The sequence below is a fragment of the Chiloscyllium punctatum genome, chromosome 11 (genome assembly GCF_047496795.1).
Source record: "Chiloscyllium punctatum isolate Juve2018m chromosome 11, sChiPun1.3, whole genome shotgun sequence".
Taxonomy (NCBI): Eukaryota; Metazoa; Chordata; class Chondrichthyes; order Orectolobiformes; family Hemiscylliidae; genus Chiloscyllium; species Chiloscyllium punctatum.
In genome coordinates, this window is record NC_092749.1 from 20,610,481 (window position 1) to 20,636,092 (window position 25,612).

A 25,612-nucleotide genomic window follows, 5' to 3' on the forward strand; every position below is an offset into this window, starting at 1 on the left:
CCCTCTAGTTCTGGACTTCCCGACTCCAGGGAAAAGACTTTGCCTATGTACCCCATCCATGCCCCTCATAATTTTGTATAACTCTATAAGGTTACCCCTCAGCCTCCAACGCTCCAGGGAAAATAGCGCCAGCCTGTTCAGCCTCTCCCTATAGCTCAAATTCTCCAACCCTGGCAACATCCTTGGAAATGTTTTCTGAACCCTTTCAAGTTTCACAACATCTTTCCGATAGGAAGGAGACCAGAATTGCACGCAATATTCCATAAGTGACCTAACCAATGTCCTGTACAGCCGCAACATGATGTCCCAACTCCTGTACTCAATACTCTGACCAAGAAAGGAAAGCATACCTGCTTCACTATCCTATCTACTTGCGACTCCACTTTCAAGGAGCTATGAACCTGCACTCCAAGGTTTCTTTGTTCAGCAACACTCCCTAGAACCTTACCATTAAATGTATAAGTCCTGCAAAGGTGTGCTTTCCCAAAATGCAGCACCCTCACATTTATCTTAATTAAACTCCATCTGCCACTTCTCAGCCCATTGGTCATCTGGTCAAGATCCTGTTGTAATCTGAGGTAACCCTCCTCGCTGTCCACTACACCTCCAATTTTGGTGTCATCTGCAAACTTACAAACTGTACCTCTTATGCTCGCATCCAAATCATTTATGTAAATGACAAAAAGATGAGGACACAGCACCGATCCTTGTGGCACTCCACTGGTCACAGGCCTCCAGTCTGAAAAACAACCCTCCACCACCACCCGCTGTCTTTGAGCCAGTTCTGTATCCAAATGGCTAGTTCTCCCTGTATTCCTGTATTCCATGAGATCTAATCTTGCTAATCAGTGTCCCATGGGGAACCTTGTCACACGCCTTACTGAAGTCCATATACATCACATCTACTGCTCTGCTTTCATCAATCTTTTTTGTAACTTCTTCAAAAAACTCAATCAAGTTTGTGAGACATGATTTCACACGCACAAAATCATGTTGACTATCCCTAATCAGTCCTTGCCTTTCCAAGTACATGTACATCCTGTCCCTCAGGATTCCCTCCAACAACTTGCCCACCACCGATGTCAGGCTCACTGGTCTATAGTTCCCTGGCTTGTCCTTACCACCCTTCTTAAACAGTGGCACCATGTTAGCCAACCTCCAGTCTTCCGGCACCTCACCTGTGACTATCGATGATACAAATATCTCAGCAAGAGGCCCAGCAATCACTTCTCTAGCTTCCCACAGAGTTCTACATTACACCTGACCAGGTTCTGGGGATTTATCCACCTTTACCCGTTTCAAGGCATCCAGCACTTCTTCCTCTGTAATCTTGACATCTTGCAAGATGTCACCATCTATTTCCCTATATCTTCCATATCCTTTTCCACTGTAAATACTGATGCAAAATATTCATTTAGTATCTCCCCCATTTTCTGTGGCTCCACACAACGGCTGCCTTGCTGATCTTTGAGGGGATTCTGGATTAGTGGTGCTGGAAGAGCGCAGCAGTTCAGGCAGCATCCAAGTAGCTTCGAAATCGATGTTTCGGGCAAAAGCCCTTCATCAGTAATAGGGATCCCTATTCTCTCCCTAGTTACCCTTTTGTCCTTAATGTATTTGTAAAAACTCTTTGGATTCTCCTTAATTCCATTTGCCAAAGCTATCTCATGTCCCCGTTTTGTCCTCCTGATTTCCCTCTTAAGTATACTCCTACTGCCTTTATATTCTTCTAAGGATTCATTCAATCTATCCTGTCTATAACTTACATATGATTCCTTCTTTTTCATAACCAGACCCTCAATTTCTTTAGTCATCCAGCATTCCCTATACCTACCAGCCTTCCCTTTCACCCTGACAGGAATATACTTTCTCTGGATTCTCGTTATCTCATTTCTGAAGGCTTCCCATTTTCCAGCCGTCCTTTACCTACAAACATCTGCCCCCAATCAGCTTTTGAAAATTCTTGCCTAATACTGTCAAAATTGGCCTTTCTCCAATTTAGACCTACAACTTTTAGATCTGGTCTATCCTTTTCCATCACTATTTTAAATCTAATAGAATTATGGTCGCTGGCCCCAAAGTGCTCCCCCACTGACACCTCGGTCACCTGCCCTGCCTTATTTCCCAAGAGTGGGTCAAGTTTTGCACCTTCTTTAGTAGGTACATCCACATACTGAATCAGAAAATGGTCTTGTACACAATTAAGAAATTCCTCTCCATCTAAACCTTCAACACTATGGCAGTCCCAGTCTATGTTTGGAAAGTTAAAATCCCCTAAATTGTGGGCGGCACAGTGACACAGTGGTGAGCACTGCTACCTCACAGCGCCAGAGACCCAGGTTCAATTCCCGCCTCAGACGACTGACTGTGTGGAGTTTGCACATTCTCCCCGTGTCTGTGTGGGTTTCCTCCGGGTGCTCCGGTTTCCTCCCACAGTCCAAAAATGTGCAGGTTAGGTGAATTGACCGTGCTAAATTGCCCGTAGTGTTATGCGAAGGGGTAAATGTAGGGGAATGGGTGTGGGTGAGTTGGGCTTCAGTGGGTGAGTGTGGACTTGTTGGGCCGAAGGGCCTGTTTCCACACTGTAAGTAATCTAATCTAATCATAACCATCTATTATTCTTACAGATAGCTGAGACCTCCTTACAAGTTTGTTTCTCAATTTCCCTCTGACTATTAGGGGGTCCATAATACAATCCCAATAAGGTTATCATCCCTTTCATATTTCTCAGTTCCACTCAAATAACTTCCCTGGATGCATTTCTGGGAATATCTTCCCTCAGCACAGCTGTAACGCTATCCCTTATCAAAAATGCCGCCCTCCCCCTTCCCCCCCCCAACCTTGCCTCCCTTTCTATCCTTCCTGTAGCATTTATGAAACATTAAGCTGCCAGTCCTGCCCATCCCTGAGCCATGTTTCTGTAATTGCTATGATATCCCAGTCCCATGTTTCTAACCATGCCCTGAGTTCATCTGCCTTCCCTGTTAGGCCCCTTGCATTGAAATAAATGCAGTTTAATTTATTAGTCCTACCTTGTCCCTGCCTGCCCTGACTGTTTGACTCACTTCTGTTCTCAACTGTACCAGTCTCAGATTGATCTCTTTCCTCACTATCTGGGTCCCACCCCCCACCTTACTAGTTTAAATCCTCCCGAGCAGCTCTAGCAAATCTCCCCTGCCAGTATATTAGTCTCCTTCAATTTAGGTGCAATCTGACCTTCTTGTACAGGTCACTTCTACCCCAAAAGAGATTCCAATGATCCAAATGTGAATCCTTCTCCCATACACCAGCTCCTCAGCCATGCATTCATCTGCTCTATCCTCCTATTCCTGCCCTCACTAACTCGTAGCACCGGGGGTAATCCGGATATTACTACTCTCGAGGACCTCCTTTTTAAATTTCTGCCTAACTCTCTGTCATCTCCCTTCAGAATCTCAACCTTTTCCCTTCCTACGTTGTTAGTTCCAATGTGGACAATAACCTCTTGCTGGCCCCTCTCCCCCATGAGAACATTCTGCACCTTTTCGGAGACATCCTTGATCCTGGTACCAGGGAAGCAACACACCTTCTGCTTTTTCACTGCTGGCCACAGAAACGTCTATCTGTATATCGAACTAGAGAATCCCCCAACACAATTGATTGCTTGAAACCCAATGTACCGCTCATTGCATTAGAGCCAGTCTCAATACCAGAAACTTGGCTGTTCCTGCTACAGTCCCCCAACCACATTCCTCTGGGTCTGGGGTCACACGTGGGCCCAAATCAAGTAAGGTCAGGACGGGCTGGATTTGATTTGATTTATTATTGTCACACATACCAAAATACAGTGAAAATATTTGTTTTGCGTGCTAACCAGATAATTCATACCTTATATAAGTACATCAGGTAATAGAGCAGAATGCAGAATATAGTGTTACAGCTACAGAAAAGGTACAGAGAACGATCATCTCTAATATATGAGAGGTCTGTTCATAAGTCTGATAACAACAGGAAAGAAGCTGTTCTTGAATCTGTTGGTATGTGTTTTCAAACTTTTGTATCTTCTGCCCAATGGATGAGGGTGGAAGAAAGTATAACTGGGGCGGGAGGGATATATGATTATGTTGGCTGCTTTCCCGAGGCAGCACAGACAGAGTCAATGGAAGAATGTTACACATGGGGTGTGTTTTTGGTAAGGGGGCACATAAAATAGGGCAAATGGCCAGTCCAACACCTTCCCACCCACCCGTCCGCTCATCCAGAAAGTACAGAGAGATGGTAAGTCAGAATAGACAGGGTTTATTTCACAATTTGTAAAACAATGGGAAGAAAGTTATAGGGTGTCCTGTGCCTACCAGGAGAACCTCACTTCTCTGCCAAAGTGGAATGAGTCCGTGACAGACAAAGTCTTCAGGAGTAAGAGAACATGTGTAAACTCAGCTGCAGTGATTGCAATGAGAGTTCAAATCAAAACTACATGAGTCATTTGTTTCCAAGTTACTCAAGGCATTTACACTCTTGGGATTGCTATTTCACAACAAACCCCTTCAAGAAAAAGACAAAGTGAATTAAATTTTTGAAAACATGAACAACAGATATAATGACAAGACATTAACCACCCAAAAGAAATACAGAAGTGAACTGAAGCAGTTGAAAATTCACAACACTGGAAGTGAGGAATAAAGAAAGAGACTGAACAAATGTGGCCACACAAGGAGAGATGTCGGGATCTCTCACATGTAGGAGGAGTTCAATTCGCAGCAAGCTGAGTAACAAGTGGCAATCACTCCACACAAAGTTACCAACACAGCCAATGCAGATCAGCTGCATGCACTCTCCTATTCCCCCACAAGACCATCAGCAGGCAGCAATACATTTATCACGGGTTTCCAAATTTCAACTTTTGACAAGAACGAGTTCAGGTGCAAGGATTTTGTTTTGCAAAATTAGGTAATGTTGATACCTGCTGGTGTGTCTACACCTCAATTAAAATCGAAGCCTCCACGATCACGTTTCCTGCTGGGCTTGGTGTTCAAGGTTAATCCAGCAGCTTAATTCTGTGTGGTTTCTCTAGCCATGAGTGGTCAGGGCTGGCAGGAAGAATGACTACTCACCCTCTCTTAGAAAATACTTTTTAACACTCCTTCATGGGATGTGGACGTCACTGGCTGAACCAGCATTCACGGCCCATCCTTAATTGCCCAGTGAGCAATTTAGAGTCAGGTCAACCACAATGCTGTAGATGCTGGAGATTAGAGTCCAGAGTGCGGTGCTGGAAAAGCACAGCAGGTCAGGCAGCATCCGAGGAGCTGGACAGTCGATGTTTTGGGCAAAAAGCCCTTCATCAGGTTCAATCTCCTGTGGCAGACTCCTGATGAAGGGCTTCTGCCCGAAATGTCGACTCTCCTACTCCTTGGATAGTGCCTGACTTGCTGTGCTTTTCCAGCACCATCATGCTGTGGGTCTAGAGTCATACGTAGGCTAGACCAGGTAAGGATGGGAGATTTCCTTCACTGAAGGACATTACTGAACCAGACAGGTTTTGCCACCAATTGACAATGTCATAAGGCTCTTAACTGATTTCTTTTCCATTGAATTCAAATTCCACCATCTGCCATGGTAGGATTCTAACTCAGGTCCCCAGATCTGGATCTGGATTAAAAGAACGGCATTAATATCACTACATTAAGATGGAGGTGGGTGCTAGTTATCGTCGTTGTTTTCTTGGTTTATGTGGTGTAGAATGATGGCAATGGGCCAGGTTCAATCTCCTGTGGCAGTTTTGGTATCTGCCATCAGCTGTGGCAGATCTTTGAGGCTTGCCCCAATCACCTCACCCTCACCTCCTCACAAGCTATTAGATTACATTACATTACAGTGTGGAAACAGGCCCTTCGGCCCAACAAGTCCATACCGACCCGCCGAAGCGCAACCCACCCATACCCCTACCCCTACATTTACATTTACCCCTTACCTAACACTACAGGCAATTTAGTATGGCCAATTCACCTGACCTGCACATCTTTGGACTATGGGAGGAAACCAGAGCATCCAGAGGAAACCCACGCAGACACAGGGAGAACATGCAAACTCCACACAGTCAGTCGCCTGAGGCGGGAATTGAACCCGGGTCTCTTGCGCTGTGAGGCAGCAGTGCTAACCACTGTGCCACCCAAAGTATCACCAAAGTACACTGCTTTTAATGAAGCACTTTTAAAAAGGACAATATGACAGCCAAATTGCACACACAGCAAGATGCCATAAACAGAAATATGATGATAAGCAGACAATCTGCTTTTGTGATTTGGACTGAAGGATAAATTTTAAGTCCATAGCTTCCTGTGTTTTTCAAATAGAGCCACGGAATCATCTTTGCCCAACTATGTTTCCATCAATTTTCCTTTTTATCCTCATTTTCAACATCATTTCAAGAATTTTGCTGTTTATTCCAACCAAGGTCTCTGTTTTTAAACCCTTAGCAAGTGTTAACATCTCAATTGTATGTTTGTCTATGGGTGTTTAGAACGATCACTGGGAAGCAAAGCAACTCATTCCAAATGCCTTAAATTCTGATCTCCTATGGAGTGATTGGGTCATAGCAGATTGGTTACATACACAATGCACAAAAAAAATCAAAAACAGCAAAAAATAACATTAACTCAAAAGCAAGCACAAATGGGAAGTTATTACTGACAATAATCAGCTAACACATTGTAGAAGTTGAGAACAGGGGTGGACGAGGGGTAAAATCATTGGACTAATAATGCCCAGACTAATACTCTGAGGTTACATATTCAAATCCCACTATAGCAGCTGATGGAATTAAATTCAATTAATACAATCTGGAATTGAAAGCTAGTCATGGTGATAATGTCGTGTAAACCCATCTGGTTCACAACCAAGGAACCCAGGGAAGAAAACCTGCCACCCACGCCCAGTGTGGCCTAACTGCGATTCCAGATTCTTAGTGACATGATCAACTCTGAGCTGTCCTTAAATTCAAGGACGATTAGAGATGGACAAATTCCTCAAATGCTCACCTTGCCAGTGACACCAACATCCCACCGAAGCATAAAGAAAAAATATTGTTTCCATTCAGCTCCTTGAGCCAGTCTCACCTTTTTTTAAAGAATGCACCACAACCCCATCTACCCAACTTGGTTCTGTAAAATGTGTACCTATACAATAAAAATCAATCAGTGTTCAAAAAGCATCGCCTCCAAACCTTGATAAAAGCTCTGAACTAAAAAGTCCATACTAAAGACAGCAGAAATCTAAAATTAAAATAGAAAACGCTGGAAATATTCAGCAGGTCAAGAGAAGTGAAGCAGAGATTAAGGCCGACATTTCTTCATCAGAACTGAGGAAAGATAGACAATAATTTGTCTGAAAACAACATGAAGCGCTGATAAAATAAGTCAGTAATGACAGAACAAGAAAAAAGAAAACTGTGAAACAGAATGGAGGGAGGGGCTCTGATCTTAAACTATTAAACTCAGTCTTGAGCCCAGAGGGTTGCACAGGGCCAGTAGAAAGATGAGGTGTTGTTCAGTGAACTCACATCAACCTTCATTCGAACTCGACAGCAGGATAAGGACAGAATCATCAAAGTGGGAGAAAACCCTAAATAACCAATCAAACCTGCTGAGTATTTCCAACATTTTCTGTTTTTAAAAGCAAATCCCCACATATTTTGTCACATGGCACTGGCTTCAGCCTTGGTCATTCACAACTCCTAATCTCCCTATAATCGATGCACTCCCTTTCTATGCACTGTCATTATCACCTCTTTATTGCTACCTTTGCTTCTGGAGCCATGACTCACCTTCTCTCAGCCTAGTATAAATACCTCCCTATTTCTCCCCTTTTTTTTAGCTTTGACAAACGGTCAGTTAGACTCGAAACGTCAGCTTTTTTCTCTCCTTGCAGATGCTGTCAGACCTGCTGAGCTTTACCAGCATTTTCTCTTTTATTTTCTGTTTTTATGTCATCACCACAGTTCCAAACGCTCAAAGATGGGTGGTAAAATATTTCTGTGGTTCAGTCAAGACTTTAAGCTACAAACAGGCACAGAACCCCATCACACTTTATCAATAAATACTGAAACTCCAATAACTGATAATACTTTATTTAAATTCCACCTTGCTTACTTCACAATGAATGATGACTTACAGCGTGGGTCATTAAGTCAATAGAAATTCTGCTTGACATACAGACTAGTAGGAACAAGGTTTTTGCTAAATTGCAGCTATCGACAGACACCACTCCAACTTTTTAAAAAATTTATTCATTCACTGGATGAGGACATTACTGGCTCGGCCAGAATTCATTACCCATGCCAAGTGCCCAGAGGGCTGTTAAGAATCAACCACATTGCTGTGTGACTCCAGACCAGCTAAGGATGGCAGCATCCTTCCCTAAAGGACATTACTGAACCAAATAATAAAAGCAAATTACTGCGGATCCTGGAATCTGAAACCAAAAGGGAAAATGCTGGAAAATCTCAGCAGGTCTGGCAGCATCTGTAAGGAGAGAAGAGAGCTGACATTTCGAGTCTAACTGACCCTTTGACGTCAGCTCTTTTCTCTCCTTACAGATGCTGACAGACCTGCTGAGATCTTCCAGCATTTTCTCTTTTGGTTAGTGAACCAAATGTTTTTTTGGACCATCGGTCGTTATTAGACTCTTAATTCCAGATTTGTATTGAACTCAAATTCCATCATCTGTCGTAATGGGATTTGAACCTGGGTCCCCAGAACATTACCTGGGTCCCTGGATTAACCAGTGATAATCCCACTAGGCCATCACCCCCATCCCCCACCCCCATTCAGTTTATTTGGCTGCAAAATATCCTAAAACCTGCTAAAGGTGCTGCTTCATTGCTTTAAGAACCACATTGTAAAGCAGATGAGAATCATTGACAGATCTCGGTAACCAGGACCTTGGATTCATATCACACTACAGGTGACCTCACTGCAACCACACACACACAGACACACCTACACACACACTCTCATACAGGCCCATACATTCACATGACCCTCTCTCATACACAAGCTCTCTCTCATACAGTCACACATACACCCCCACACTCACACAAGCACCCTCTCACAGACCTATACCCCTTTACACTCTCACTCACTCACATACACAACACTCTCACACATGCACATACACACACCCACATGCACACACGTACATATAAGCTTGTGGGGTGAATTTGTACTTGCAGAATTACATTTTAGTTTATTCAAAAACTGCATGAATCCATGTAAGCTTCTGTAAATCCATTTTTTAAGATTAGAATCACTCTGAACATTGTGGCATAGACAGTCTCATACAGGGCACCTCACACTTGAAATGCATTATCTGGGCCAACATGACACCAGTTGTTAAAGTTCACTTGAGAATATAACTTTAAAAAAGTTCTGCGATTTATATATGAAAGAAGATGTGAAACTTGAAAAGGCTCAGAAAAGATTTACAAGGATGTTGCCAGGGTTGGAGGATTTGAGCTATATGGAGAGGCTGACAGGCTCCCTGGAGTGCCGGAGGCTGAGGGGTGACCTTATAGAGGTTTACAAAATTATTAGAGGCATGGGTAGGATAAACAGACAAAGTCTTTTCCCTGGGATCGGGGAGTCCAGAACTAGAGGGCATAGGTTTAGGGTGAGAAGGGAAAGATATAAAAGAGACCTACGGGGTAACTTTTTCACACAGAGGGTGGTACGTGTATGGAATGAGCTGCCAGAGGAAGTGGTGGAGGCTGGTACAATAGCAACATTTAAAAGGCATGTGAATGGGTATATGAACAGGAAGGGTTTGGAGGGATATGGGCCGGGTGGTGGCAGGTGGGACTAGATTGGGTTGGGATATCTGGTCAGCATGGACGGGTTGGACCGAAGGGTCTGTTTCCATGCTGTACATCTCTATAACTCTATAACTGAAACCAACATGTTCATTCTAAAAGATGAGAGACTTAACGAACAATCCAGGTCTTTTTCAGTATATAATTTCAGTTGCATCACACTGTAAACTTTTGCTATAAATTCTATTTCTTATAATTTTATTCTCCACAACCACCTGATGAAGGAGCAGCACTCCGAAAGCTAGTGCTTCCAAATAAACCTGTTGGACCATAACCTGATGTTGTGTGATTTTTAACTTTGTACACCCCAGTCCAAAACCGGCATCTCCAAATCTCAGGAACCCAAACGCTGTCATGGAGCTCAAATGGAGCCCATGTTTACGAGCTGTTTTCCCCTTTCCTCAAGTTATATAGAGCCAACTGGCTCACACCCTTTTCTCTCCAAAGAAGAAGACAGATGTTTTGACGGAAAGGTTCTTTTATGGTGTATGGCTAACTACTCTCACTCTCACTGAATATTCCTGGGTGAGATACAGCACCATCACAATTATTAATTTTCCATAGACGCTTTAAAAACTGGTGAATGACAACAACAAAAAATTATACTCCGCTCAAGAACTGACGTTTTATCTTGAGCTGCATTCACACCCAACAAGAAATGGGCAGAATGGAGATAAATCTATAATTTCTCTTATTAATCTGTCCATAATAAACTATTGTTCATTGGAGCTTGCTGTGCAATAATTGGCGGTCATGTTTCCAAAAAACAACTGAAAAAACACTTCAAACATAATTAATTGGCTGCAAAACATGTTGAGGCAAATGAAATTTAGATAAATGTGAGATGCTGCATTTTGGAAAGGCAAATCAGCGCAGGACTTAGACACTTAATGGTTAAGTCCTGGGGAGTGTTGCTGAACAAAGAGATCTTGGAGTGCAGGTTCATAGCTCCTTGAAAGTGGAATCTCAGGTGTATAGGATAGTGAAGAAGGCATTTGGTATGCTTTCCTTTATTGGTCAGAGTTTTAAGTTTGGGAGGTCATGTTGCAGCTATACAGGACATTGGTTAGGCCAGTTTGGAATATTGTGTGAAATCCTGGTCTCCCTCCTATAGGAAGGATGTTGTGAAACTTGAAAGAGTTCAGAGGAGATTTACAAGGACGTTGCCAGGGTTGGAAGGTTTTGAGCTATAGGAAGAGGCTGAATAGGCTGGGGCTGTTTTCCCTGGAGCGTCAGAAGCTGAGGGGTGACCTTATAGAGGTTTATAAAATCATGAGGGCCATGGATAGGGTAAATAAACAAGGTCTTTTCCCTGGGATAAGGGGGAGTCCAGAACTAGAGGGCATAGGGTAGGATGAGAAGGGAAAGATTTAAAAGAACCAAAGAGGCAACCTCTTCACGCAGAGGGTGGTGTGTGTATGGAATGAGCTGCCGGAGGAAGTGGTGGAGGCTGATAAAATTGCAACATTTAAAAGGCATCTGGATGGATATAGGAATAAGAAGGTTTAGAGAGATATGAGCCAAGTGCTGGCAAATGGGACTAAACTAATTTAGGATATCTGGTCGGCATGGACGATACTTACCTGGCAGGGGAGATACCATGATCACCAAGGTGGTTCTCCCAGGACGGGGTTAGGATCTAGTATCTGTTCTTATCAGAACAGCTTGCGAGTCATCAGAGCTAGTGAGGAGATCATCGCTGGATCGTGATTGGACGTTGGAGGATCGTTTGGTTGTGCTGACCTGCTCTTGGTGGATGTTCATACTGGCTTCGGCCTAACGCCAATTCAGGGACCAGCCAACCTCAGAGCTATGGCCTCAACAGCTGCCCGCAGCCCTGGGCAGGGTGTTCGGAACACAGTCAGGGTGACTGTGAAGAAGATTGAGGATCGTACACCGCTCGACCGCACCTTGTTTATTAAGAAGGTACTGTTGGGATGCTGTGGGTTTGCTGCAGCGGACGTGTACTGCCTGCAGGATTTCCCTGGGGCAGGCTACTTCGATGTGACCTTCAGAAGCGTGAAGCAGTGCGAACAGCTCCTGAAGGTCTTCAAGGAGAAGGAAGGGGAGCCGCTGTTCTCCATCTTGTCGGTGACCCCATTGTGTGTGCTTCCTGCACAGAGGAATCGGGTTGTCACAATCCATATGTACAACCCCTACGTTCCAGCGGCTGATGTCCTGACCTTCCTGGGAAGGTACGTCCAAGTCGAGGGAGAAGCCACTGATGTGATCGACCCCTTTGGGATCTGGACCAGTAAGCGGCAGGTCAGGGTAACTCTGAGGGCCGATGATAGTGGGAACATCCTCCACCCACCCTCGAGCTTCACAATCGGAGGGAGCAGAGGCTACCTGACATATGCAGGGCAGCCGAAAGTGTGCCGAACCTGCGGGAAGTCGGGACACGTGGCGGCGGATTGCAAAGTGACCATCTGCAGGAACTGCAAACAGGAGGGTCACTTGACGAAGGACTGTCAGGAAGACAAGAGCTGCAACCTGTGCGGAGAGGTGGGCCACATGTATAAGACCTGCCCAAGACGTGGGGGCCCCACTTACGCACAGATGGCTGGAGGTGGCAATGTGAGCCGTGGACCCCCAAAGACCAGTAAGGTCCACCCGGAGAGCAAGGAAACGGAGACTGGTGGCACCCAGAAAGAAGAACAGGCTGGAGTGGAGGAGGCGGCAGCCAGCGGAGAGACACAGCAGCTGATCCTAGCTCTAGCCGGGCAGATGGAAGAAATGGAGGAGGAAGTAATCAAGCAGGCGGAGGAGTGGATACCTGTTAAAAACAGGAAGAGGAAATCTTGCCAGGCCCCCAAAGCCTCCCAGCAAAGGGGGAAAAGACAGCTGCACGAGGGAGGGACGGCCAGCTCTTCGGAGGGGGAAGATGGACGCACAGAAGGTCATCACCACCAGAAGAAGAGACAGAGCGCCGTCGGTAAAGAGGAGGGCATTTCCTCTCAACCAGGAAACAACGGACCCCCCGAAGTCCACCCTCCACCCAGTGAGAACCAGGAGGTACCCACTGCCCCACAACTACAGGCAACCGAGAGCTGCGATCCTCTGACAGTCCCACTGTCAGACACAGAACTGGACAGTGAGGACCCTTGCCCTGGCTCAATGACACCAGAGCGGGTAAATGACCCCAGTGAGGAGCTGGATAGCTACCTCAGCCCAGCGAAGGTCCAGCAGTTCGTGCTTACCTTGGGGATGTAGACAGCCACCCCAGAGACAGGACAGTCATATGGACAATGGTAACCCCATAAGCTGGGGGTTAAAGAAGTCTCATTTGCAGGGCACCCACTCAGTAGGTGGGTTCCGCTGAAGCCACAGCCAAATACCAAGAGACTGGATAATTAATTAATGTAACTGTTAATAGGATAACTGTGAATTTGATTAATTCAATTTGTTCTTTGTAATGTTAAGAAATGCAATGTATATAACTATGAATGACATGGAAAATTGTACAAGTAACAAAGATTTATTTACATGAATAAAGTATATTTTGAAATAAAAAAAAAAAAAATCTGGTCGGCATGGACGAGTTGGATCAAAGGGTCAGTTTCAATGCTGCACTTCTCTATGACTATGACTCTAGAATGAAAAATATGATATAAAGTTTTATTGCTGCGAGTAATCGTGATATTGCCTAATTTGTACAATTTAACCACCTTCCTGGAGAAATCAACCCGCTTTTACTGGGATACATTGCTGCAGTTTTGTTTTGTCATCAGTTATTTGCCAATAGTATGTGAATAGTCTTTTCAAAGACTGTTTGCTGCTGTGATTCTTACCATAAACTCCGCCCTGTCTTGAACTCACAGGAGGACACAGTAGTGCATTTACCTGGTTATCCAATGGAAATAAAATGCACATTAACTCCCAGGGAGCACTTGAGCTTCATATTTAACAGCTCACCTGGCAGACGGTACTGCAGTATCTTGCCATTTTGCACTGGGAACAACGCAACAGAGATTCCTCCCTGTGAAGAAAAAAATATATTACCAACTAAATAAAACTGGAAAGGTTGGTGGTTGAGTACAATTTAAATTACACAGCCTTGGTGACTTCAAAAAGTGCTTGGGAATAAGGTTTGCGTCAGAATGTAAAGTTTCAAAATAGCAACTGATAAAAGGGCTGCTAAAACACATTCTGCAACACAACACATGCAAGTTTATATTTATGTACAGCTGGAGATAAAAATTCCAAAGTGACCTCGATTTGACGGTGATTTTTGATCACCCACTAATTCTGCTTTGCTTTCAACTGTTTTCTCAATGACATGAACCAGTCAGCACCAATGAGATGAATACCATTCACCAAGAGGCAATGATGATGAATGTCATTTCCCACAGTAAAAATACATGCAATTGCTGCTGTTATCATGAGATTATTCATTGAATCCCATCAGGTGCCTCAGAAAATTCTAGAGTCTTATTTTGGAGCTGCCCCATTGTGAAATTGAACTAATCTGGCAGCCTGGTGGCCTTATTAATCCGCATTTTGCAAGAGGTGAATAATCGAAAGGATTCAATATTAAACAGCACTGATTCACAAACGGTCTGTAAAACCACTGCACTTATGAAGTTGTCTGCTCTGATTAAAAAAAGATTACAGTCAATCAAAGCAAAACCTTTTCTTTCTCCTGATGCCTCAGTGCAGCAATCTTTCTCACTGCCAAAAATTATTGCTGCTCTTTGTTGCTCTACCCTCTGAGCTGAGTCGATGTGAAGGGTGGCACGGTGGTTCAGTGTTTAGGACTGCTGCCTCACAGTGCCAGTGACCCAGGCTCGATTCCAGCCTCGGGCGACTGCCTGTGTGGAGTTTGCACGTTCTCCCTATGTCTGTGTGGGTTTTCTTGAGGTGCTCTAGTTTCCTCCCGCAGTCTGAAGATGCGCAGATTGGATGGATTGGCCATGGCTAAATTGCCCCATAGTGTCCAAGTTCGGTGGGGTTATCCACGGGAAATGCAGGGTTACAGGGATAGAGTCGGGGCGGGGGGGGGGGGGGGGTGAGGTGCTCTTTGGAAGGTCATTGTGAACTCCATGGACCAAATAGACTGTTTCCACTCTGTAGGGATTTTATGATTTTAGGTGACTCGTGAAGAAGCTACATGAGAGGAATGGATAATATGTTCAAAGTTTATGAAAAGATTTGTAGCTTGGGTGCTCGTTGTTGTGGTTCTGTTCGCCGAGCTGGGAATTTGTGTTGCAGACGTTTCGTCCCCTGTCTAGGTGACATCCTCAGTGCTTGGGAGCCTCCTGTGAAGCGCTTTTGTGATCTTTCTTCCGGCATTTATATTGGTTTGAACACTACATAGGACAAACAGGAAGACAGCTAACGATTTGCATCCATGAACACCAACTAGCCACGAAACAACATGACCAGCTATCCTTAGTAGCCACACACACAGATGACAAGCAACATGGGTTCGACTGGGACAACACTACTATTATAGGACAAGCCAAACAGAGAACAGCCAGCGAATTCCTAGAGGCATGGCACTCATCCACAGATTCAATCAATAAGCACATCGACCTGGACCCAATATACCGACCATTGCAACGGACAGCTGGAACTGACAACCGGAAGTGACAGATTCAAACCACTATAAATGCCGGAGGAAAGATCACAGAAGCGCTTCACAGGAGGCTCCCAAGCACTGAGGATGTCACCTAGATAGGGGACGAAACATTTGCAACACAAATTCCCAGCTCGGCGAACTGACCACAACAATGGATAATATGGCCTTTGGGGCTCAAATTACCTCCATCCCTAAGTCCTTCCCTTAAGAATAAGGATCAGATTCCACATGCAGGAAATCACTAGGAAAGATTTCACGTATCACACCAGCCAAGATGATTCAGTGCCCGTCAGGAGTGGTCACTTTGAAAATGCCTTAAGGATACATGGATGCCAGATTCTTCATCAGCTGTTGAGAAATCTCTGACCATTTTGCTAATCATTCTCATCAGTTGACCTTTGTAATGCTGACTTCTTTGCAGTTATAGCCTTATTAACTTTCTGTGAAGTGCTTTGAAATGCTTGAAAAGCAAGATTGGTTACAGGAGGGTACGAATTCATCTGCTGTACATGTGCAGTCTCTCTACATGAGCAAACCCCCTGACCTCTGATTTGTTCCTATTGCCCTGCAGCTAATTGTTGATTTCTCTTTCAAAGACCACGAGTGAATCTGCCTTCACCACTGGCACTGGCATGGAGGCAGTCCCTCGATTTCAAGATGGCATCCAACCAGCACCACAAGTTCCTTCACATGTCTTCATTTGAGCTCATCCACAAACTGCTGAACTCTAAGGCATGACATCCTCATCATTAAGGCATGTGGAGATGGTTCATCTTGAAGGACGTAGTGTCTTTATTTTGAACAATTGGTAGCAAACTCCTCTTAATCATTAATGTCAATGCTGCTGCACTCCATGGAGAGATTCAGGATGTCTTAGCAACACTTTCATCAAGCTGCACTGGAATACTGGTCGTTGCACAGTTGAGAAAACAGGATCTGGACAAGGAGACATTTTTCAACCATCAGAACATAGTACCCTCCAGGTCAGCATAATTGATTTTCAAGAGCTTTAACTAAACGCTGGAGTGGTCTTCAAGGAGGACACTAGTGCTTCTTCTCTTGCCCTCCCTTTGAATTTGGTGAATTCCGAGAAGGCTTTACTGCTAGAATTTCACCAGCACACTCATATATCACTAATGCAGAGTCCATGTCTCAACACACTACAAGAGTGTGATGATGATCACAGCTCTACAAGCACAAAATTTGTTTACTTGCAGAGGTCTTTTAGTTGCTGAAGTCCTTGATTTCAAACACTTGCTGCTGTAAGTTGGAAAAAAACTGATGTAGCACCACAGAGCCAGCGACAGATCTTCTCAATGGTGACCACCATGATATGGGAAACACTCAACATATTCCAGAGTTCAACATACAAACACTGTCACAGCCACAGGCAGTACACTCTACATCATCATCACTCACTGTGTAAAATGGCTTTTCCTCATGTCAATATCAATTTAAAGTATTCAGCTTCTTGATCCTTCTGTTGATGTGAATAGTTTCCTGCCTCTCCCAATTCTGAGCTTTCAGCAGTGTCAGCTGTGGCTTAGTCGGTAGCACACTTGCTTCTGAATCAGATGGTTCCAGGTTCTAGTCCTGCTCTGACAGCTTGGCACAAATGTGAAGATGGACACTCTGGTGAGGAACGGAGGCAGTGCTATTCTGTCAAAACCACAAATGGGATGAGAAGTCAAGGCCCTAGCTCAGGTGCATGTAAAATATCTGACAGCACTATTTCAAAGAAGAGGCAGGCAGGTTCCCTCAGTATTCAGGCCATCGTTCGTCTTTCAATCAACATCAGGAAAAACTTCACATTGCTATTTGAGGGAGCTGCCATATTTCCTGTATTGTAACAGTGATTACTCTCCAAGGCTCACTCAATTCATTGCAAAACACGTTTGTGGTCATGAAAAATTTGTTATAAAGAACAACCCAAATCATACAGTCACAGATGCACAGATTCATACAGGGCGGAAAAAAAATAATCCAAGAGTATCTTGTCTCTCCTTGTAGCTCATTTGCTCCATCCCAGGCAACATCCTGGTGAACTCCTCTGTATCCCTGCTAGTACTATCACATCCTTCCTGTAGTGAGGGGACCAGAACTGCACACAGTACTCCAGCTATGGCCTAACCAACACCCTTTCCAACTCCAACATTACCTACTTGCTCTTACACTCTATACCATAATTGATGAAAGTGTCCCAAATGCCTTCTTAACTATCATAGTCATGTGCTCTGCTGACTTCAGGGATCTGTAAACAATTATCCCGAGATCCCTCTGTTCCTCTAAGTCACCCAGTGTCCTGCCATTCATTAAATCCTCCCTCATCGTGTTTCTTCATTCAAAATGCTTCACCTCACACTAATCGGAGTTAAATACCATCTGCCACTGGTTTGCCCATCTGACCAACCCATCTATATCTTTCGGTAACCTACAACCATCTTCGTCACTATTAACCACTTTAACAATCTTGGTGTCATCTGCAAATTTGCTTAACATTCTCCCAACATTTTCATCTATATCATTTACGTGTATATTAATAAACAATAAGAGTCCCAATACTGATCCTTGTGGCACACTGCTGGACACTAGCCTCCAGTCACTCCCCTCTGTGTCCTATTACTAGGCAGTCTCTGATCCACCTTACCAAGTTTCCCACAATTCCATGTGCTTTAATCTTCTCAATCAGTCTCCCATGTGGGACCTTGGCAAAAGCTTTGCTAAAATCTATATAAACTACTGTGCTGTAGAATCTAAGGATTCCTGGAAAATCACTGCCAGTTCATCCATTATCTCTGTAGCTACTTCCTTCAATACTCTAAGATACATCCCATCAGGTCTAGGTCTACCATACAGTGTTGCAGGCACTATCACTAAAATGCTCACCCACTGAAACATCACACACTTGGTCAGCGTCTTTTCTCAGAACCAGATCCAGAATTGCACCTTGTTGGGCCCTCTATATAATGATACAAAAAACTCCCCTGGATACATTTCAAGACATCTGCCCCCACTAAACCCTTAACACCATGACTATCCCAACTTATGTTGACGATGTTGATCCTTTAACAAGATTTAGTTGAGCTTGGTTTTTCTTTTTCAGAGGGGTCATAAAGGCAGAGGTTCTGATATGTCTGCGTTTATCTATTTGAAAAAGCTTTTAAGCATTTATTAAAAACACTTGTAGAATTGAAGGGGAGTGGCCAGTTCTCCCAGTTCAGGGTTTGGTTTGGTTTGTTTTTAGCACACTGTTTCGTTTGCAGCTGCTGGTCAAGTTTTAGCTGGGAATCCAGAGAAGCTGCGGGACCCAAAGAAACAGCTCCATACTGAGCCTCCCTCTCTTTGACATCTCTCCTGTAAGAACCTTTGTTTGAATTTAACTTTTCGACAAGGGGGATGTTGCAAGTATTTGGGATTGCATCATTAAGTTGCAATAGAATCGATTGGGTTTTCAGATAGGTTATGTTCGTTTAAGTTCAGCTTTCTTTTGCTTGCATGTAAATAAATTGTTTTGTTTAAAAAGGAGTCGTTGGGCCAGCTGCATCACTCCTGGAATATCCACTTTACAACTACTTAAAACAACTAGCAAAGTTAGGGTCTGGGCTACTTTCTTTGAATTGAATTGAATTGAATTTATTGCCTTGTGTACCAGTGCACAATGAAAAGCTTTGTCTTTCAAGCATTACAGGCAGGTCACACAGTTAAGTAGCATAGCCAGTAAATAATAGGTAAACAGCAGCAAAAACCAAAACACAGGTACAGGCAAATGTTAAGAGTTTGTGAGTCCATTCTGTATTCTAACAACAGTCGGTTAGAAACTGTTATGAAACTGGCTGGTGCATGTTTTCAGGCTTCTGTACCTTCTCCTCGATGGTACAGGTTGTAGAAAAACATTGCCAAGGTGGGATGGATCTTTAAGATTTCTGGCGGCCTTTCCTTGACAGTGGACCTGATAGATGAATTCTATAGGTGAGAGGTTGACCTTTGTGAGTGTCCGGGCCGAGTTCACCACTCTCTGTAACCGTCTCCGATCTTGAATGGTAAAGTTGCCATATGTCCAGGCAGAATGCTCTTGACAGCACACCTATAAAAATTGGCAAGGGTATTCACCATCATGCCAAATTTTCTCAGCTGGCCTGAAGGAAAAGAGACTTTGTTGGGTCTTTGTAACCAGTACATCCACATGAAGAGTCCAAGAAAGCTTGTTGTGGATGATTACTCCCAGGAGCTTGACACTCTCCACTCATTCCTCTGTGTTGTTAATGTGTAGGGGGGCATGAATAACATCCCACCAAAAGTCAATAATGAGTTCCTTGGTTTTGCTGGCATTGAGAGCTAGGTTGTTCTCAGTGCACCATTTTTCCAGGGCTTCCATCTCCTGTCTGCAGTCTGTTTCGTCGCCATCTGAGATTCCACTAACAGTAGTGGTGTCACTAGCGAAATTATAAATGGCTTTAGTCTGGTATTTGGCGACGCAGTCATGGGTATACAGTAAGTACAGTAGAGGGCTGAGTACGCACCCCTTGGAGGCTCCAGTGTTGAGTGTTAGTGAAGTTGAAATATTGTCCCCAATCTTTACTGATTGTGGCCTGTGGGTCACGGAACTGAGGATCCAGTTGCAGAGAATGGGGCGTAGTCAGAGATCACTAAGTTTAGTTATCAGTCTTGAGAGGATAAAAGTGTCGAAGGTTGACTGTAATCAATGAGTAGGATTCTTACATAGCTGTTCTTGGTATCAAGATGTTCTAGGGAGAAGTGAAGGGCAAGTGATGTGGCATCTGACGTGGATCTGTTGGTCCGACGGGAAAATTGAAGTGAGTCAAGAGTAGTGGGGAGGCTGGAGTTAATTAATGCCACGACCAGCCTTTCAAAGCACTTCATAACCACCGAAGTTAGGGCCACTGGCCGGTAGTCATTGAGACATGCTGCATGAGCCTTCTCAGACACAGGGATGATGTTGGACCTCTTGAAACAGGCAGGGACAGTGGCCTGCTGCAGGGAGAGGTTGAAGATGTCTGAGAAGACCTCTGCCAGTTGATCTGCGCATGCTCTGAGTGCACAACCTGATACTCCGTCCGGTCCCATAGCTTTCCTTGGATGCACACGATGGCTAACTGATCTGACCTCTGAAGCTGGAATCTCCTGATCCCATCAAGAACTCATTGATATTGTCAGGATGTTACTTTGTATCGACAATCAGTACATTCTTCCGATAGCTGTTTTCAATTATCATCATTGTAACTGGATTACTCCATTTCCAAAAGCATTGCATCTTTCCCCATTTTAATTAACCTTATTGTACAAGATTCCTATAAAACCTGGCTTCACCCTCAGCTCGAGGAAGAGAATCCTTGATCTTCCTGAACAGACTGTCAGCTCTGTGTCAGCCTCGTAATTTCTCTTTCAACGACATCGCTTTGTAAGAAACAGCTTGTCAATTTCTGTCTGTGTAGTCTCTGCTTTATTGGGCTAATTTCTCCGATAATTGGGAATGTTAAAATCACCTACTATAATTACCCAATAATTACACTTACACCTCCCCACCTCTGTGAACTGTCTACACTTTTGCTGCTCTACTGCCTGCTGATTCTTTGGGGGCCTATAATATACTCCCAGTAAAACTGCTGCCCCCTTAACATTCCTACAAAGCCTTGTTTAAGGACCCTTCCAAGATATCACAGAGTCATACAGCGTGGAAACAGACCCTTCAGGCCAACAATACCATGCCAACCAAGTTTCCTAAACTAAGCTAGTCCCACTTGCCTGCAGTTGGCCCATCCTTTTCAACCAATCCACAGAACAGAAGTTCCTCATTCTCAGACCCACTTTCATCCATCTTTTCTGCACGGTGTCTAAAGCCTTGGCATCTTTCTGAAAGTGAGATATCCAGAAATGAACATAATACTCCACGTGAGACTGCACCAGTGTTCTAAAGAGCAGCCGTAATTTCCTAACTTGATGATTTCCTTCCTTATTTCCTCCCACTGCACAGTGCCATTTTGCAAGTGGAGTACCGAATAATATTTCAAACATAGCTTTTTGACAGATCTCAGTCAAATCCCTTGAGACTTACTATGAGTGTTCAAAACATTCATTATTTTGTGCTCATGTCTTCGTTTGCAAAGCTCTAAAAGTAAAGACCATAAAATGACCGACATTCAAGGAATCCTCGCTGAAACTCACTTTGGTCTTCAATGACATACAGAAAGATAGCTACACGTTCTTGCTACAGGCCCATTGACTGAAAGGTTATGCCACAATCAGAAGGCCACAGGTTTATGACTCATTTCTAAGGGCTGACAAGGATGAGTGCAGCATTGTTAGAGGGCTGCCTTTCAGATTGCCCTCAGAAGGTTCAGAAGCTATGAACCTAAAGCTGCATCTTCTTATTACGATCAAATAGACTTTGCAAGATGCCCTGGTTAAACATTAATCCCTTTCCCAACTAGCCCCAGGCAGGATAACAAGGAATCCACCTAACTGTTGAACCTAGCTGACCACAACATACGTATCAGAAAAGGATGGGCAGGCTGGCTGTCTTTTCTCTTCGAGAAAATGGAAAGCTGAGGTCTGAGCTGGAAATCTATGTGCAATACGTCCATTGTTTCCCTTTATCTACAGAAGTAACTTGATTGAAAAACTAATTTATTGTAGTCAAAAACACAAATTGCTGAAAAGGCTCAGCAAGTCTAGCAGCATCTGTAGAGAGGAAGCAGAGTTAACATTTTGGGTCCAGTCATCTTCAGAACTCAAGTTATTGATGTTCTTTAAAGAAGTGACCAGTGGGTTTATTGCACTTAGATTTCCAGCAGGCATTGATAAAACAGCACATCAAAAGTTATTATGCAAATTAAAAGCTCATGGTGTTGAGGCAAACATACTGGCATGGATAGAAGGCTGGGGTGACTAACGAGAAGCAGAGAGTAGAAATAAGTGGGTTTTTTCAAGCTGTAGGATGTCACAAGTGGTGTGCCAGAGGGTCAGTGCTGGGACCTCCACTCTTTATAACATTTATAAATGCATTGGATGAAGGGATCAAAGATATGTTGACTAAAGTTCCTGAAGGCACAAATATAGTTAAGGAAGTAAAGTATGAAGGAGACTTAAGGGGCCTACAAAGGCGCATAGATGTTTAAGTGAGCGGGCAAAGATCTGGCAAATGGAGTATAATATGGAAAAAGGTGAATAGGTTCATTTTCATAAAAAGATTTTTAAAAAGCATATTATCAAAATGGTGAGAGACAGAAGAGCTCCAGGATGCAGAGGTATCCGAGTATCCTATAGCATATATCACAAAAGGTTTGTCTGGAGGTACAGTAAGTAATCAGGAAAGCTAATAGAATGTTCATGTTTATTGTGAGGTGAATTAAGTGGAAGACTTGGGATGTTATGCCTTAGTTATACATGGTATTGGTGAGACTTCATCTGGAGTACAATGTACAGCACTGGTCACTACATTTACAAAAGGATGCTAATGCATTGGAAGCAGTTCTGAGAAGATTTACTCAATTAATACCTAGAATGAGCAGATTGTCTTCTGAAAAGAAGCCTCGACCTATATCCTGTGGAGTTGAGAAGAAGCAGAGATGACTTAATTGAAGTATAAAAGATTCTGAGGGGACTTGACCAGGTGGATGTGGAAAGGATGTTCCCATTTGTGGGTCAATCTAGAACTCGTGGTCATGGTTTAAAAATAAGGTTCATCCATTTAAAATACAGATGAGGAGAAAGTATTTCACTCAGAGGGTTGAGAAAGGAGTTTAACAGCAAAGATGGTTGAGAAACAATGGCCATTTAAGAAGATAGTACATGGCTCATAGCAATGATGTATTCCAGTGAGGAAAAATGATTCTAGCAAGGGGATAATGGTTAACCAGAGAAGTTAAGGATATCATCAATTCGAAAGAAACAAAAGATCCAATTTAGCAAGATTAGTGGTAAGTTCGAGAATAGGGAAAGTTTAAAAAAGCAACAAAGGACGATCAGAGACATAATAAAAAGGGATAAGCTTTGAAGGTAAACTTGCAACTAATATCGCGATGGGCAGAAAAAGCTTTTCTAAATACATAAAATGAATGAGAGAAGCAGTAGTGAACATTAGTTCTTTAGAGAATCAGGCTGGAAAATAACAATGGGGAACAAGAAATGGCAGAGGAGTTAAAAAAATACATTGTACCAGTTTATAATTGAAAGACACTAATAGCATTCAAAATTACAAAACAATCAAGGAGCAAAAGGAGGACTGGAAATAAATACAATAACTATCAATGGAGAAAAAGTGTGAAGAAGACTCACGGGGCTAAAATCTGATACGTTCCCTGGACTTGATGGGATGCATCTTAGAATATTGAAGGAAGCAGTTACAGAGATAGTGCATGGATGGGCAGTAATCTTCCAGGAATCCTTAGATTCTGGAAAACTCCCAGAGAATTGGGAAAACTCCAATGTAATATCTTTATTCAATAAGGAAAGGACAGAGAAAACAGGTAACCACAAACAAGTTAGTTTAACATCTGTTGTTGAGAAAACATTAGGGTCTATGACAAAGGATGTTATAGTACAGCATTTAGAAATACATAATATAATGAAACAGAGTTATCATGACTTCATTAAGGGGAAATCATGCTTGGCAAATTCACTAGAAGCTTTTGAGAATGCAAATGCAGGATTAATAAAAAGGAAGCAGTGTATGTAAATATATTTGGATTTTCAGTCGGTATATTAAAAGGCAGCACACATTAGGCTATTTAATAAGGTAAGGGCCTATTGTGTTGGGGGTAGTAGACCAGCAAGCACAGAGGATTGGTTAAAGAATAAAAAACAGACCGTTTAGATAAGGAGAGTATTTTCAGGATGGTAACCTGTAACAGGTGAAGCACCACACATCAGGGCTGAGGCCATGGTTATTCACAAATATGCCCATGACTTGGTTCAGAGAAGTGAATGCACTATAGCCAGGTTTGTGAATGACAAAAAATAAGGGGGAAAGGCAAGTGGGGAGGTCAACTCTTAAGGGTATGCAAGGGGATGTGGACATGTTAAAAGAGTGGATAAAAAAAAAACTTCTCAGATGGATTATAATGTGCAAGAATATAAGGTTACGCACTTTGTGAGGAAGGTTAGAGAAGCTGAGTATTATTTAAATGGAAAAAGACAGCAGAAAGCAACAGAAGAGATGGATTCGAGAGTCCTCATGCCTGAACCACAAAATGTGAGCATTCAGTTCAGCAAGTAATGGGGAAGGGAAACGGAATTTTGGTATTTATTTCAAAGGAAATGGAATATAAAAATAGGAATGGTTTACAAAAATGATTCAAGACACTAGTCAGATGACAGCTGGAATACTGAGAGACCTAGATGGAGCAAATGGAAAGAGACTCAGTTGGAGCATGGAGGTGAGGTTAAAAAAATTAGCCTGAGGATTTATTGACTGACCTGACCGCACTAAATACCAAAGTGTATTGGTCTTCAAGATCAACAACAACAGCTGCCACACATCAATCTCCACAGTCCAACAGCAGAAATGTCCTACATTTTCAGCTATTACGGGCTCCTCATGGATTCTGCAATGAGTTATTGAGTTGTGCATCACGTAAGGGGCACCTGAAAACTGTTTTGTCAAACTGGGGATGGAAGATAAATTGTGACATTTGGATGGGGTGGGGAAAGATCATTTCCATAACAATCCAGAATGTATTAATAAATCAATGGAATAATAAATCAATAGATTAAAAATTCAAGTATATCATCCCCTGCCAAACACAATTTGATTTCAGTCATGCATGAACAAGAAAGAGCTGATTGAACACATGAGAATATTCCAGCATTACAGCCTTCGAAAAGTCTCTCACTCAGCTGTTACAACTCCTTAACTACACCAGACAGGGACTACCTTACCACTATCAACTGGTAAAGCAGACACACCTATTTTCGCAATACCACCCACCATCCATACGGCTCACATTCATGTTACTACTCAGTTGTACATAATGCAACCAGTTTGACGTTAAGGAATTGTTTAAGAAGGGCTTGAGATATGCCATCTCAATCAGGAAGGAGAAGTCTCATATCTCAGTCCATTCTGGCAGGAGAGGGGTCGGATCAAAGGACCATGCAGGAAGAGGAGTCGCAGATGATGGGCTTATCCAGGAGGTGGAGATTCAGGCCAGAGCCAGATCCAGCAG

At 43.3% G+C, this 25,612-nt stretch overlaps 1 protein-coding gene across 9 annotated transcripts in view; it reads right to left on the reverse strand.

Moving 5' to 3' along the window:
* Positions 1 to 25,612, reverse strand: part of smyd3 (SET and MYND domain containing 3) — a 785,608-nt gene that overhangs the window by 569,839 nt on the left and 190,157 nt on the right. For 5 of the 9 annotated variants that reach the window (XM_072580427.1, XM_072580428.1, XM_072580429.1 and 2 more), the window contains exon 2: positions 13,763 to 13,826. The exons of 3 other annotated variants lie outside the window; for them this stretch is intronic. In XM_072580427.1, the coding sequence (XP_072436528.1) occupies positions 13,763 to 13,826 (64 nt within the window). Of the gene's footprint in view, positions 1 to 13,638; positions 13,671 to 13,762; positions 13,827 to 25,612 lie in introns of those variants that run through there. One more of the 9 variants, XM_072580431.1, reaches the window with a different exon arrangement.